The 17348-nt window shown below is 40.8% G+C and overlaps 1 protein-coding gene across 1 annotated transcript in view; it reads left to right on the forward strand.

The window, feature by feature from the left end:
• The window catches only part of LOC127570985 (collagen alpha-3(VI) chain-like), an 84394-nt gene that overhangs the window by 26586 nt on the left and 40460 nt on the right, over positions 1–17348 (forward strand). The window contains exons 6-12 of the mRNA XM_052016956.1: positions 3581–3726; positions 4708–4800; positions 5851–5904; positions 11353–11424; positions 11512–11538; positions 11665–11709; positions 11794–11847. Of these exons, the coding sequence (XP_051872916.1) occupies positions 3581–3726; positions 4708–4800; positions 5851–5904; positions 11353–11424; positions 11512–11538; positions 11665–11709; positions 11794–11847 (491 nt within the window). The remainder of the gene's footprint in view (positions 1–3580; positions 3727–4707; positions 4801–5850; positions 5905–11352; positions 11425–11511; positions 11539–11664; positions 11710–11793; positions 11848–17348) is intronic.

Genomic DNA, 17348 nt, shown 5'->3' on the forward strand with positions numbered 1-17348 from the left:
GCTGCATTTTCACAGGAAATTTGTTGGAGGTGAGATACAATGCTTCTGATGAAGTGGAAGAAAGGTTTTAATGGTCAGAAACGGAAAGTTGAGTATGGTGACGCATCAGCCTATCTCCTCACTTTGTTTTCATAAGCAACTACAATATTTCACTCTTCAAACCCTATTGACTATGTACTTTTTTACCTCTCCACTGCTGACATTTACAATTACTGACATTTACCCTCATCATCATGATATTGTGCTTCTTCCCAATCCTCAACCTCACTTACTGCTTTCCATCCATCAAGTGAATAAATGCCATGGCACTCATTCAAGGTTACCACAAGTCCAGGTTTCAGGAGAACAGAGCACAGAATGCCAAAGACATGTCAAGAAGCGGAGGCAGTCCTCCAGCAATCTCACAAGTGCAGCAGAAGCACTGAAGATCATTAGATCCTTGATATGCTTAGATGTAGTAAGTGACCATGACCCAACCAAACAGCGATACAATTATCCATTGGACAAACACATATCGTGTTGACTTGACATCAACAGTGATTGAAATATAATGCTCATAACAAGAAGAACAATGCCTGTATGTTCTGTCACACAATAATAGGTGCTATCTGAGCCTGAGACCATGTGCAGGAGAACAGGGAGGAGAGATGAATGGAGACTTGGTGCACATCTGGGGCCTTGGATAGGTGTGAAGATCACCCATCAGAGAGTTTGGCCAATCTGAGTGATCAGGAATCTGGCCTATTGAGCAACCCAGGGTTAGAGCCATCAGCTGATCATGGATAAGGGCCATTGGGATGATCAGGTGATTAGGAGCAGGTCCATCAAGTGATCAAGGGTTAGAATCATCAGCTGATCAGGGATCAAGGCCGTTGGGGCCATCAAGTGACCAGGGGTTGGGCCCATTGGGTAATCAAGGATGGGAGCCATCAACAGAGTGGAGATTGGAGCAAATGGGGCCATCAGGTGATCAGAGATTGAGGCATCAAGAGATCAGAGATTTGGGACCAGGAAAAACTTTGCTCAAAGTGAAATACTTTATCAATGGCAGAACACTAAACTAAACAGCACTATGTGATTGAATTTTCAGGCCATTACTTTTTTTACCCTGTCAATACTCATCCATGCCTTTTATCTCTCTCAAGCCTTCATGTGTGCAGGGCTTGGAGGTTACGCACAATGGTTCATCATTGAAGCCAACTCATTCTGAGGAACTCACCATTACCCATCCCATCACCAGTTCACAAACTCGCACCTGTAAGAGAAAGCAATGCATTTTGTGCACAAAGGATCATTGACCTGAAACTCAGACTTTCTCCCTCCGTGGATACTGCCCGACCTGCTGAATATCTCCAGCATCCTCTATTGTATTTCACAATTCCAGCATCTGCTTGTAGTTTGTTTCTGCAAGTAGAATTTCCATGAGTCAGAGTGGTTGGAAGAGACTGCTTAATGCAAAAGCAGATTGCTGTGATGAGGTATTCTGCAATGTATCAACTGACCAACTGCAATCAATCACAAGAACGTGGAGGCCTCCAGCAAGGGTTTGCCGCTCTATAAAAGATGACTGAATTAACCTCTCAATGGTCCACAACTCTCCAGTATAGTGCTCTCCAGAACAGTGGTGGCAGTGAAATGTGATGATTCATGATGGGGAGTGATGGTGAGAGGGAACATGGAAGTGGGAACTCTATATGAATGTGCTTTCATTTCCTAACCGTTTCCCATCACCCCTCCCTACTCCTGACATCTGTTGATATCCAGCTGCTGTTTTGTGTTCCAACGGCCTAGTCATAGCTCCAAGTTTGGAACACAGCAGCCAAGAAAATCTCAACATGGTAGAACTGGGTTCTAATCAACCTGGTTGTACCTTCACTGAAGCCATGGGAGTTTCACCCAACATGAAAGCCAGTAAAAGGAAGATTAGAGATTTGTAGTTGAATAGGGTCTGCATATGGCTGTTTAAAATCTTTGCTTTTTACTTGGCGCCTATAAAAATAGCACTGTTTTCCTTCCCTGCCCATTCTTGGTTGCTGGCCAGGAAATGGCCTTTTAAATTGTCTGATGATGAATGGGAAAGGATCAGCTGGTGGTCCTGCTCCAACATTCAACAGTTCACTAATCCTCAAGACCACTTTCCTGCCAACCCCTGCTTCACTTGATTCCCTTGGTGCACCTCAATCCCAGCCCTTAAATACGCTCAGTTTCTGAGCATCCACAGCCCTCTGTGGAAGGGAATTCCAAAGATTTAAAACCCACTAAAAAAACAACTTTAATTTCAGTAATCTCAATTGTAAATAACTAGTCCTATGTCCTACGCCCACACAATCCAGCCTGAGAAATCAACCCACCAACGACCTTTCAGAATTTCACACAAACTTCAAACAGCCCTTGTCCCCTCCACAGTTGCCCCCCCCGACCCCACTCCACTTTCCCATATCCCAAAATTAATCTGATAATATTTCTGCCTCAGAGTGTTTAATTTTCTTATTGACAGTGTCCAGGCCAGAGAATGAAAACTATTCATAGCTGACCATATATGACATGTATTCTCATTTATTGACTGTGGTACTTCAACCCTAACTTTACTAATAGGCTGGAGAAACAAAGGACTGCAGATGCTGGAATCTAGATGAAAAACACTATGATGCTGGAGGAACTCAGCAGGCCAGGCAGCATCTGTGGAGAAAAGCAGGCAGTCAAGGTTTTGAGTCAGGACCCTTCTTCAGGATTGAAGATAGGAAAAGCACCCCCCCCCCCATGCTTCTTTTCTTCTTCCCTCTCCTAGCCTTTTTTTTTCTTCTTACCTTTTACCCATCCCACAGTGGATCTGCTCTCCCCTCCTCCCCTGCACCTGTCTATCACTATCTTTTATCTGCATTTACCTGTCACTACCCTGTGCCCACCCCGCCTCCCCTCTTTTGTCCACCTATCACTGCTTTGCTTTTCCCTCCTACACAGTATATTGGGCTTCCCCTTTTCCTATCTTCAATCCCGAAGAAGGGTCCTGACCCAAAACGTTGACTGCCTGCTTTTCTCCATGGATGCTGCCTGGCCTGCTGAGTTCCTCCAGCATCATAGTGTTTTTACTAATCGGCTTCCTGGCTCATTCTTCTAATTTTCTCCTCCTCTTCTAAACAAGTGACACCTGCATGGTTCCAGCTCCAAGAGACACCAGCTGCGTTCAAGGATCTGGCCCATGTGGCTATTTGTCTTGTGTCAGAGTGGGCAGTGAGTTCAGAAGGCTATTATTTATTATTTCCATACAACCCTTTTTTAAAAATTAATTTCTGCAAAATATTTTGCTGAATGCCTCAAAAGGACCATCAACGTTAGAAAGTTCTTCTACAAATACCAGGACTGTAAACTAAAGTTGATTTTACATTCTTTGTGTTCTGTATAAATTTGTCTTGACTTTAATTCCTTTCAGGGAAACTTAGCAATAGATCATTGCATAATTATTCTTCTAAAAAGGAAGTGTATTCCTTAACTTAAAAATGGGCCAAATATTCAATCAAGATCTTTGATTGTATTCAACCATGTATTGAATAATTAATAAATAGTAATTTTATTATTGTAGGAGTCCATGCACTCATCTCTGTGGCTCTAGAGGGTGCCCAGAATCTTGGTGACTTATCTTCTATTGAATTTGGAAAAGGATTTGGATACAAGGAAACACTATCAGTTGAAATGAAGGATATTGCAAATGCTTTGCATAGACAAATAGTACGTAAACCTGATTAACACAACTATTCTTAGCAAGTTTTTAAAAATGTCTAATATAGCTGCTATTTCTGATTTTTCATTGACCTTAACTTATCCAGCTATTGGTTTGCTTTCGGAAATGACATTTCCACTTCTACACTGGCCAAATCAGAATTCTGTTCATTTTAGTGGAGAAAAGATTAGCTGGTGCATATAAAAGTAGACTTTTTCTTAAACCACAATGAATTTACTGCCTAGTGAAAAAGATTATTATTCGTTGTATGAAATTCGTCTTTACCATGACAATCCTTGTATAGATATTTTTGCCTAATGACATACTTATTATAACAAAAAAGCAGAAAACTTCGGATGCTGAAATAAAAATATAAGATGCTGTAAGAACTCAACAGGCCTGGCAATATCTGTAGAGAGAGAAACAGAGTTAATGTTTCATGCTGGTGATCTTTCATTCGGAGCTGTCACTGATGGTTTATCAGGAAGGTTCATCGGAAATCAGAAAGGTCATCAACCATTAACTCCTGCTTCCCTCTTTTCAGATGTTGCCTGACCTCTTGTCCCTCCAGTATCTTCTGTTTTTATTTCAGAACCAGAACCAACACCTACAGTTTTTGTTTTGCTTTGCATTGACTGTTTAATTCCTCTTTCAGTAGTACTGTCCTTAAATAAGTTCTGCTCTGCTTTCCAATGAGTTTTCCATTTCTCTTTTTTTTATTTTTGATAACCTACTTGTTATAATGTGCATTGCACACTTGATTCCACACTCCTGCAAATGCTTTCACTTAGCTGTCCAGTAACCCATGGATGGGGATAACACCACATGGTGAAGATTATGCCACTCTTCAGGCTTTATTTAATATTACATAATTTAAATAGAATAACATTTATCTTAAATGGAAAAATTGTTGCTTTAAGTTTGATATCCAGCAGCGAAGTTGTACTCATGCCACATGAAGGATTAACACATGTGCATGTTTATTCTAGAATGCAATTGTGGAAAAAGAATGCTGTTGTGTCGTCTGTAAATGCTTGGGAGAACCAGGTGCCCAAGGGCCACGGGGAAAAAAAGGGATTCAGGTAAGTCCCTGTGCAAAAGATGTACAATCCAGCTGAAATGAAGCTTGGTGAAAATGTAATAACCTAAGCTCAGGGTTTTCTGAGCTGTAAATTTGAACTGAAGGATTTTCCACCTTGAGAATGATGCATCCAAATTTCCAAGAACAATTTGGCCCTTCCTAAAGTTCACACCTGCAGTATGTCTATTTGTTTCACATAACTCCTGTTAAACGACAGCTGTTAGCACTTCCTTAATTACAGTTAATTACACTAGGTGTACATGGAAATATATTAATTATATTCCTTAAGTTTGGATTGCTATAGATTGCTTCTAATGCTCTTGGACCTGTGAGATAATTGATACATTTGCCCTCTACAATGGGAATCTCTTGAGCAGTGTGAAATTACCAATGGAAATCCTTTTCTGTTATTATATTGGAAGAGAGGAAGCATAGAAAGAAGAGGAAGGCAGTATTTTGAAAGCATATGCCTTTCACAATATCGTATTTATTGTCCCAATCATAAGTCACAGGACTAAGGTGACCCTCCTCCTGACATCAGTTATCAGAAGAGTGCACTCAATCAAGGAGGCAATAAGGGAATATATGCCAGGGCCTGTTTGAAGACCTAGAGCCACAATCATCTGGCTGAAAGGTGCTGATGAACAACATCAATAATCTTTTAATGACTTCTTTTAGAGGGATTAGATGGCCTGAGTGAAATGCCCTCATCTGTTTCACGGTTTCTATTTTCACCACCACCAATAGTTTCCCTAAAACCCCCTACCAGCCCCACCCCATCCCTGCTTCAAATGAAGGGCCTCATTTTCACACCTCATTGCATTGTGGGTCTTTGGCTCAGTGTGGCATATTGAACATTGTCAAAGATTCTGGAGTTGTAACAGGACACAGATACACAACATTCTAATTTTGATTTTTTTTTTGGACTGTGTTTGGCACTTAAAGTTTATAGCTGACTCGTGTTTGAAAATGTATTCATTGTCGCTAACAGTTAGACATCTAACTTGCCCAGATCTGTTGTCATTTGATAAATGTGTTACTGTTATTTCAGGGAATTCAAGGTGCAAAGGGATTTCCAGGTTATCTTGGAGGAGAAGGAGAACCGGTAAGTCAGCACTTCAATATTTCTTTTACAACTAGAAGTATGATTTTATCCTGTTTCCAAATAGTGAAATGGACCTGCTTTAATTGGGTTTGAGCCCTGTTGTGTTCAGGCTCTGCTGTGATTAAGCCTAATTTAATTTGGAAGCTTTGTGGCCATGTACAGAAATACAGGAACAAGGCCAATGCAAGGATGTCAGAGAAATAACGAAAACATATCTTTGGCTGAAAACTTCGAACAGCTTTAACTGCAGCTCCAAGTATCTCCAAGGTCTATTTTAGAGACTCTTAGATAGACATATGAATGATAGAGAAACGGGAGGGGGGGGCTGTGTGTGAGGGAAGGGTTAGATAGATCTTAGAGCAGGATAAAATGTCGGCACAACATTGTGGGCTGAAGGGCCTGTACTGTGCTGTTATGTTCTATGTTCTATTTGTACATGTTAACTCTGAAATAATTGTAAAAGCTGAGTTGGAGACAGTAGTAGGAAAATGGAATAAATTTTGGATGGTCAAGTAGACTACACAACAACTTGCATTTATTTAGGACTTTTGAGATAAGTAAGTATCCAAAAGCACTACGAGAGTTTAACCTTACGATGCCAGACTCATGGAGTCGTACAGCACAGAAACTAGCCCCTTGGCCCAACTCGTCCATGCTGACCAAGGTCCTACCTCAGCTAGTCCCATTTGCCTACATTTGGCCCATATCGTTCTAAACATGTACCTCTCCAAATGTCTTTTAACATCATAATTGTACCCGCCTCTACCACTTGCTCTTGCAGCTTGTTCCATATACCCACCACCCTCTGTGTGGGAAAACTTGCCCCTCAGGTCCCTTTTAAATCTTTCCTCACTCACCTTAAATCTATTCCCTCCACTTTTAGACTCCCCTACCCTGGGAAAAAGAATGTGACCATTCACCTTATCTATGCCCCTCATGACTTTACAAACCTTTATAAGGTCACTACTCAGCCTCCTTTGCTCCAGGGAAAACAGTCCCAGCCTATCCAGTCTGTCCTTATAACTCAAGCCTTCCAGTTCTGGCAACATCCTTGTGAATCTTTCCTGCACCCTCTCTAGCTTAATCGTATCCTTGATAGAGTACAGCAACCAGAAATGCACATAATACTCTAGGTATGGTCTCACGACCATCTTGTACAGCAGTAAAATAATATCCCAACTCCTGTACTGTGCCATACGCCTTCACCACCCTGTCCACCTATGTCGTCACTTTTAAAGAACTATGTACTTGTACCCCTAGGTCTCTCTATTCTACAACACTCTCCAGGCCCCTGTCATTTACTGGATATGTCTTGCCCTGGTTTTTAACTTCCCAAAATGTATCACCTTGCACTTGCCTGAGTTAAGTTCCATCTATCATTCCTTTGCCCACTTTCCTGGTTGATTTAGATTCTGTTATTACCTTGGACAACCTTTTTCACTGTCTACTGCACCACCAATTTTAGTGTCATCTGCAAACTTATCATTCATGCCACCTACATTCTCATGCATATCATTAATATACATGATCCCTGTAGCACAGCACTAGTCACAGGCCTCCAGTCTGGAAAAACAACCCTCCACTACAACCCTCTGACTCCTTGCACCGCCTATTTTGTATCCAGTTGGCTAGCTCACCCTGGATTACATGTGCTCTAACCTTCCGGACCAACCTACCACACAGGACCTTGTCAAAGGCTTGCTAAAGTCCACATAGACAATGTCTACCACCCTGCCCTCGTCCATCCTCTTGGTCACCTCTTCAAATAAAAACTCTATCAAATTCATGAGACATGATTTCCCTTGCATAAATCTATGCTGACTATTCCTAATCAGTCCTTGCCTTTTCAAATGCAGATTGAGCCTGTCTCTCAGAATCTCCTCCAGTAACTTTGCCACCAGTGATGTAAGGCTTACCGGCCTATAGTTCCCTGGCTTGTCCTTGCAGCCCTTCTTAAATAAAAGCACAACATTTGCCAATCTCTGGTCTTCCAATACTTCACCTGTGGCTAATGAAGATGCAATAATCTCTGGCAAGGCCCTAGCAATTTCCTCCTTTTCTTCCCACAATGTCCTTAGGATACAATTGGACAGGGCCTGGGGACTTATCCATTTTTATGTGCCTCAAGGTCACCAACATCTTTTCTTTCATAATGTCAATTTGTCTCAGGACATCACTGTTCTCTTCCCTGAACTCTCTGCCTTCCATGACCTTCTCCACGGTAAATACGGACAATGTGTTCATTTAAGACCTCGCCCATCTCCGGTATGTCCACACGTAGACAATCACGCTGATCCTTAAGGGGACCTATTGTCTCTCTAGTTGCCCTTTCGCTTTTCATATACTTATAGAACCTCTTAGGATCCTCCTTTAACTTATCTGCCAAGGATATCTTAGAGTGACACTGACACAGAATGTTTAATTAAATGGTTTTCGATAGAGAAGTGTTGAAGTACAAAGAAACTTGGGTGTGCTGGTGCACCAGTTAGTGAAAGCAAACATGCTTAGCAAGCAGTTAAGGAGGCAAATGGTATATTTGGTTTTCATAGTAAGATGATTTGACTACAGCAACTTGGATATTTGACTACAATTATACAGGATGTTGGTGAAACAATACTTGAATTATTGTGCGTAGTTTTGCTCTCCCTATCTAGCAAAAAATACACTTGCCATACAAGGTTTCAATGAAGGTTCTTCAGGCTGACTCTTGGAAGGTGAACTGACATATGAAGAGAGATTGGATCAGCTAAATTTGTATTCACTAGAGTTGAGAAGAATCAGAAGAGCTCTAATTTAAACTTGCAAAATTCTGACAGGGTGCGACAGACTGGACATAGGAGAGCTGGTCTCGATGAGGAGTCAAAGTCTCAGGTTACAGGGCAAGAGGTTTAGGACTGAGATGAGCAGAAATTTCTTTTTTAAAAAACTTTATTTATACAGCACGGTAACAAGCCCTTCTGGCCCAACGAGCCCGCACCACCCAATTACACGCATTAAACCTACTAACCCGTACACCTTTGGAATGTGGGAGGAAACCAGAGCACCCGGATGATACCCACGCAGTCACAGAGAGAACATACAAACTCCTTACAGACAGTGGTGGGAATTGAACCCCGATTGCTGGTGCTGTAATAGTGTTACACTAACCGCTATGCTACCGCTACGCTACCGCACCGCCCTTTCTCTTGAGCATGTGGTAAACCTGTGGAATTCTCTATTATAGAGGGCTGTAGATGCCAAGTCTCTGAATGTAGCTAAGAAAAGAGAGATGAGTTTGTAGGCATGCAAGCCATCGTGTTATGTTGAGAATGCGGGAATATGGCATTGAGACAGGTGATCGGCCATGATTAGTATTCAATGGCAGAGCAGGCTTGAAGGGCTAAGTGGTCCACTCCTGCTCTTATTTTCCCTGGGTCAAAAAATTTAAGATTGTATGAAGATTAATTGTATTAAAATTAAGATTATCAGTATTGATGGTCAAAAGTTTCATCAAGGAGGCATCGAAGGACAAGGAGATGGGGAGAATGCCAGAGATTAAGAGATTAGCCATTTGTGGGGGCAGAATTGTTGATGGTGAAGATCCACTTGGAGGCCAGAGCAGCAGATGCATTGATCCCGAGGCAAGCAAATATGCAGGAGAAATTGGATGGGAGAGTCTCCAAGAATCAAAATACATTATGTGTTATACATTTTGGATACCATGATGGTATGTGAAAGGTGACTGACAGACTAGCTTTCCATTCCCTCTCAATTACCATATTCTTTCACCTTCTCTCTCCAATCCTGGACACTGACATTCCCCAGCTGCTCACTGTTCATTCTTCCCAAGTCTCAGCCTCGAACACAGTCTTGAACTTGCCTCATCAAGCTTCATCTGCCAAAACCCAGATGATGCATCGAGCTTGCTATGCTTGCCCACTCCCAGAAACTTTGTGAGCATCTTCAGATGGCTCCCCACTAATACTGCTGGAGCTCCACAGGCAGTATTGATCAGATTAGGTAAATATTTGACTTCATGTACAGAGCTATAAAGTCTCACAGCACAGAAACAGGTCCTTCAGCCCACATTGTCCATTGCTGCTCATTAATTACCCATCTGGACTGATCCCATTTACCAGCACTTGGTCTGTAGCCTTCTATGCTTTGGCAATTCAAGTGCCCACCTAGGTCTTAATGTTGTGAGAGTATCTATCTCCACCAACCCCTCAGGCAGTATGTTCCATATCTCAAGAGCCACAGCTCAGTAAAGGCAGACATTGACGATGAGATTCACCGGAGCTTCCATCGTGCCAGCACACCTTTTGACCATCCAGGGTAAAGAGTGCTTGCAGTTTGAAGAGTGTTTACCCAGCCCTTTCTGAATTTCGCTAAGTGTTTGGCTTAAGTTGAATAAGAGTTTATAACCTTTTTATTTGTCATGATCTACCTTTGCAACATGTAGAACATAAACTTATGTCAAAACAGGAAGACGATTGATTCCAGCAGTTGTTCCCTGGTGACAAAGCTGCTATGTTTTTCATTTGACAAAACACAACTGTTTTATCACTTTACAATACACCATTGGGTTCAAATTTTACAAGACATATATTCTTTTCTGAGTATCTACTGTGGAGTTATATAGCTAATACAAAACTGTATTGTGAAATAACATTTGAACTACTCAGAAAATAGTTCCATCCCCTATCCCCTACTTTGAAACCGGTGGACACTTGTCAGTAAATAAAGTTCAGCATTTTTTCATAGTTGCATAAACTGAAACTCAACACTCTCTTTGCAAATGTAGAAGCGCACACACTGATTGACACAGTACAGTTGGATTACCAAATAAATTAGCTCCTCTTTACAATAAGTTATTAAACAACTGTGGCACAAGCATGAAAGTCATAGGTGAACTGGGAAACACTAAAATGTTCTCCCTGATTATAAATTTACCTACTCCTTTCTGATCAGCAACAAATGACTATATAAAGAATAGCATCTTCTCTGCTTTATTAAACTTTACTCATTTTTACCTGTATATTAATAAGCACATTTAATAACACATTTTATTCTGTTTTGTAGAGCTGTCAAACAATACTTTATAATGTTATAATTGAAATATCTTAATAAAAATCACTGCCACATACCATAAAGAAATAAAGATCTCTTCCCTGAAACAATATCATCGTTATATTTTGTTTTTGTTGAAAATGTATTCCTTAACATTCACTTTCTCACTTCTGTGTATTTGTGTTGCTCATGAATGTTTTATTCTTTAAATACTTATTCTCCATTTCACTATTGAGACTATATTAAATAATTTGAAATTCTTTTAAAATAAAGCTGTGAGAATTATTTAATGTTGTATTAAAGAAACCATTGACAATATGAAAAATATCAACATTTTACATAAAATTTTGCAAGTTTAGCATTATTTGTTATTGAAGTGATACCTTTTATTGTTTCCAGGGTGAAAGAGGCCCAACAGGTTCAAATGGAACTCGTGGGATTGAAGGATGTCCTGGTTCCAAAGGCCCAAAGGCAAGAATCTCTCTTTTTGGAAGGCCACAGACATAATTGGCTGTATTTTTGTATTTACAGTTTAATTAAAGAGGCTTTGTTTTTCAGGGAAGCCCAGGGCATCCCGGAGAGCAGGTAAACATGGAATGTTTGCTCCAAGTTGGAATTTAACACATTTAATTATTCATCAAGTAGAATTTTTATTTTCCCCCACAGTTCTAATTTTAAAACCAATGTTCTAAAACATTGCTATTGTAACAGGGTATTGATGGAATCGATGGCATTGATGGAATAATGGGAGAGCAGGTAATAATTTTCTGAAGTAGATTTACACTAAAAGGCTATTTCTTGATTTGTTACAAGTACTCATAGAATATCATATTCCTACAGGGAGACCATGGAGTTGCTGGATCTCCTGGTGAGAAAGGAATCACTGGAAATCCGGTACTGTCATCTTCTAATATTCAGAATAATGCAAGTCTGTCAACAAGTAATCATTTGCTGCACCTCATCGGAATGTTTGTTCCCCTATAAAATACAGTTCTATACTCAGCACTAATGGTTATTGAACATTGGTTTGAATACCACAGCGTCCTCTTTGTATGAAAAAAAGTACATTGAGAGGCGGCATTGGGAGAAACACATGATTTGTAACAACTTTTCATCAACAAAAATATGAAGTTATAAATCTGTTCAGAGATGTAAATTCAAGGCAGTACCATTCCTTTCCAGTGAAGTAAATTATTAAGTCCACCTGTAAGTTCCACTTATGCCGACAATTCCTGCCTCTTATCCAAGATTAAAAACTGCATAGGAAAGGATCTTTCATCAAGCAATATATACCATTCAGTAAAATAATACCCCTAATGCTGTGGACGAGAACGAGACTCTCAGATGGTATGTTGCCTCCCAGGTGCCAGGGACAGAGATGTCTCGGATCGAGTCCATAGCATTCTTAAGGGGGAGGGCGAGCAGCCAGAGGTCCTGGTACACATCGGTACTAATGACATAGGCAGGAAAAGTGATGAGGTCCTGCAAAGTGAATTCGGGGAGTTAGGTGCCAAGTTAAAAGACAGGGCCTCCAGGGTGTGCCACATGCTAGTGAGGCAAGAAATAGGAAGACAGTGCATTTTAACACATGGCTAAGCAGATGGTGCAGGAGGGAGTGTTTCATATTTTTAGATCATTGGGCTCTCTTTCAGAGCAGGTGGGACCTGTACAAATGGGACAGTTTGCACCTGAACTGGAGGGGGACCAATATCCCTGTGGGAAGGTTTGCTAGTGCTGCTCGAGGGGTAGGGAAGGGTTTAAACTAGAGTTGCAGGGGGGTGGGAACCAGAGTGGCAGGGCAGCAAGTGGAGAGGCTGGAGGGAAAGTAGATGTTAAGACTACAAGCAAAGGTGGAAACCAAAAGGTTGAGCATGGTGGAACTAATGTTCTGAGTTTTGTCTATTTCAGTGCAAGGAGTATTGTAGGTAAGGCAGATGAACTTAGAGCGTGGATCCATATGTGGAATTATGATGTTGTAGATATTAGTGAGACTTGGTTGCAGGAGGGGCAGGACTGGCAGCTTAATGTTCTGGGGTTCCGTTGTTTTAGACATGATAGAGGGGGAGGTATTAAAGGAGGAGGGGTGGCATTAGTCATCAGGGAAAATGTCACGGCAGTGCTCAGAGAGAACATACTGGAAGACTCGACTCCCAAGGAAATTTGGGTGGAACTGAGAAATAAAAAAGGGATGACCACATTAATGGGACTATATTATAGACCTCCCAATAGTCAGTGGGATTTAGAGGAGCAAATTTGTAGAGAGATAGCAGACAGTTGCAGGAAATATAAAGTTGTGATTGTAAGTGATTTTAACTTTCCACATATTGACTGGGACTCCGATACTATAAAAGGGCTAGACAGGATCAAGTTTGTCAAATGTGTTCAGGACAGTTTCCTTAATCAATATGTTGAGGTCCCAACTAGAGAAAGCACGACACTGGATCTCCTCTTAGGGAATGAGAGAGGGTAGGTGACAGAAGTGATTGTGGGGGAACACTTTGGATCTAGTGATCATAATTTCATTAGTTTCAAAATAATTATGGAAAAGGACAGGACTGGTACTAGGGCTAAGATTCTAAATTGGAGGAAGGCTAATTTATATGGCCTCAGAAGGGATCTGGCAGGCATGGATTGGGGATAGTTTGATTTCCGGCAAAGAGATGCTTGGCAAGTGGGAAGCTTTCAAGAGTGAAATATTGGGAGTACAGGATCTGTATGTTCCTGTCAGGATAAAAGGCAAAGCTAACAGGTTCAGAGAACCTTGGTTATCGAGGGATATTGAGGCCCTGGTAAAGGAAAAGAAGGAGGTGCGTATCAGGTATAGGCAGTTAGGATCAAATGAAGCACTTGAGGAGTATAAGAAATGCAAGAGAACATTTAAGAGACAAATCAGGAGGACTAAAAGAGGACATGATGTTGCTCTGGCAGACAAGGTGAAAGAAAATCCAAAGGGTTTCTAAAGCTATATCAAGAGCAAAAGGACAGCAAGGGACAAAATTAGGCCTCTTGAAGATCAACGTGGTCATCTATGTGCGGAGCTGAAAGAGATGGGAGAGATTTTAAATGGATTTTTTGCATCTGTGTTTACTGAGAACTGAGGAAAAAGAGTAGTGAGGTCATGAACTGTATCTGGATTACGAAAGAGGAGGTTCTTGCTCCCTTGAGGTGAATTAGGGTGGATAAATCCCCAAAGCCTGACAAGGTATCCCCTTGGACCTTGTGGGAGGCTAGTGCAGAAATTGCAGGGGCCCTGGCAGAGATATTCAAAATGTCCTTAGCCACTGGTGAGGTGCCGGAGAACTGGAGGATAGCTAATGTTGTTCCATTGTTTAAGAAAGGCTCTAAGAATAAGCTGGAAAATTATAGGCTGGTGAGCCTGATGTCAGTCATGGGTAAATTATTGGAAGGTATTCTGAGGGACAGGATATATAAGTATTTGGGTAGACAGGACCTGATTAGGGTTAGTCAGCATGGCTTTGTTCGTGGCAGGACATGTCTAACCAGTCGAGGAGGTTACCAGGAAGGTTGATGAAGAGAAGGCAGCGGACATTGTTTACATGGACTTTAGCAAGGCCTTTGACAAAGTCCCACATGGGAAACTGCTCTAGAAGGTTAAGTCGCTTGGCATTCAGGATGAAGTAGTCAATTGGATTCAATGCTGGCTTAGTGGGAGAAGCCAGAGAGTGGTAGTAGATAGTTGTCTCTCTGATTGGAGTCCTGTGTCTAGAGGTGTGCCACAGGGATTGGTGCTGGGTCCGTTGTTGTTTATCATCTACATTAATGATTTAGATGACATAAACTGGATCAGCAAATTTGCGGATGACACCATGGTTGGGGCTATAGTGGACAGTGAGGAAGGCTATCAAAGCTTGCAAAGTGATCTGGACCAGCTGGGAAAATGGGCTGAAAAATGGCAGATAGAATTTAATGCAGACGTGTGAGGTGATGCACTTTGGGAGGACAAACCAGGGTAAGACTTACACAGTGACTGGTAGGGCTCTGAGGTGTGCAGTAGAACAAAGGGACCTGGGAATACAGATCCATAATTCTTTGAGAGTGGCATCCCAGGTAGGTAAGGTCGTAAAGAAAGCTGTTGGCACATTGGCCTTCATAAATTAGGGCACTGAGTTGGGATGTTATGTTGAAGTTGTATAAGACGTTGGTGAGGCCAAATTTAGAATATTGTGTGCAGTTCTGGCCACCTACCTACTGGAAAGATATCAGTAAGCTTGAAAGAGTGCAGAGAAAATTTACCCGGATTTTGCTGGGATTTGAGGGCCTGAGTTACATGGATAGGTTTATTCCCTGGTGCACAGGAGAATAAATCTTATAGAAGTATGCAAAATTATGAGGGGTGTAGATAGGGTGAAACTATAACTAGAGGTCATAGATTTAGGGTTAAAGGTGAAATATTTAAGGGAAACGTGAGGGAGAACTACTTCACTCAGAGGGTAGTGAGAGTGTGGAATGAGATGCCAGAGGAAGTAGTGGATGCGGGTTCAATTGTAACATATAAGAGAAGTTTGGATTAGTACATGAATGGGAGAGGTATGGAGGGCTATGGTCCAGGTGCAGGTAGATGGGACTAGGCAGAAAACCAGGCTGGCATGGACTAGATGGGCAGAAGGGCCTGTTTCTGTGCTGCAATACTCTATGACTCTATACAAATATTGAATAAATAATGATGACATGAGTATAAGATTTATCTTATTATAATGTCTAAAAGCACAATGCACTGGATAACTTTCAAGAATGACATGATCTGCAACTTAAATGGCTGGGTTTCATAGAATTTTGCCAGTGATTCCAATTGGAATTGCCAGTGCTTGTACAATTGAACAGTCATGCGTGTGCTGTTGCATGATCCTCCCTACAGAAGTCAGTGCTACACATCTGAATTTCTTAGTTCTTCCTTTATTTTCTAAAGCTACCATTGTGATCTCATGTGTATGTTACAATTCCAGTTTTGGTCTCTATGAAAGATTTAAAACATTTGTTTAAAATTGGACTTTTTACTTGCTAGTTTATTTGCCTGCTGCAAGAATACTGCAGTGTGAATGGTTGGACAGCTCTTTTGATGACATTGTTGTTCCTGGAGACCAGAAATCCCCTGTAATTGAGACACAAGAGACTGCAGATGCTGGAAATCTGGAGCAAGACACAAAAAGCTGGAGGAACTCAGTGGGTCAGGCTTGTAATTGACAGCAGATAGCAAATGATGTTGGGAAAATGAGACTCACTGAAACTTTCTGGCTTGGTTTGCATAATATTAGTGGCAAACAGTGTTGCTCTGCCACTGACCACAAACTCTGAGCTTACATGTGGCCGGGAAAGGTAATCAGCAAAACTACAATTGGCTATATTTAACACCAATAATAATCTAAGACAGCCCATGTTGATTGATATCTGGACCTAAATTTTGTGAAAGAAATTGGCAAAACACAACTAATGTTTGTTACTAATTTAAATTAAAAAGAAACTAATAATTTTAGTTGTTGGAGAATGCAGGTAGATTATCATAAAACAAATCTGTATTTTCTTTCATTTGTCAGCTTGAAAGAAGACATTAGCAGAATCAATAGGAGAAAGTAATTGTATCTCTTAAACTATTATTTCTGGAGAAGTGGGCTAATCTTTAAATCGTTTAAAGCATAAAAATGACTGAAAATATGAGATCAACTTAATTGCAGAATCTATTCTTGGCCAACAAAATGTTATGTGACAAATTGCCTATAATCTCTGTGGATACATAACCAACTCAACCTAAGTATTATGCACCTATTACATTGTTCATACCCATCAGTCAATCAGCCTTCATGAAAACAAATGCAAGCAGCTGAACTGAAAGTGGATCACTTGAAAACCCAATACATACAATTGAAAATGTCCTGATCTATTTTACTGACTCTGTATTCTTAGAAAGAACATTGAAAGAACAATTATTTTGTGACACTTACATTAATAAGAATAAATATACATTTGTAGAATTTTAAGCCTTAAACAAAAATCTCAAAATTTTGTCTCTAACTGTTTGGAGCGTTGAAGAAGCAGAAAATATTGGAGCATTAAATTAAGTATAAGCAAGGGAACTGTGCAACAAGAACGTTGCAAAATGTATTACCAAAACACAGAAATAGATGGCTTTGTGTCTTTATGCATGTATAGGTTTGAAATACACATTATTCCCAATTCCTCACATTGTACACAGGGAAGCTCCAGCGTCTAAAAGAATTGTAAGCTCACAAGGATTTCATGCAAGGAATTCACTGACCTTCATCTTCCACCCACCACTTCTTGGTGATGTCAGTTTATCAAAGAAAGATGATCATTTATATGAAGAATAATGATTACTGCACTTATCGTGGATTACTCGGTCTCTGTAATAAACTCAAGGA

The sequence above is a fragment of the Pristis pectinata genome, chromosome 5, assembly GCF_009764475.1.
Source record: "Pristis pectinata isolate sPriPec2 chromosome 5, sPriPec2.1.pri, whole genome shotgun sequence".
Classification (NCBI taxonomy): Eukaryota; Metazoa; Chordata; class Chondrichthyes; order Rhinopristiformes; family Pristidae; genus Pristis; species Pristis pectinata.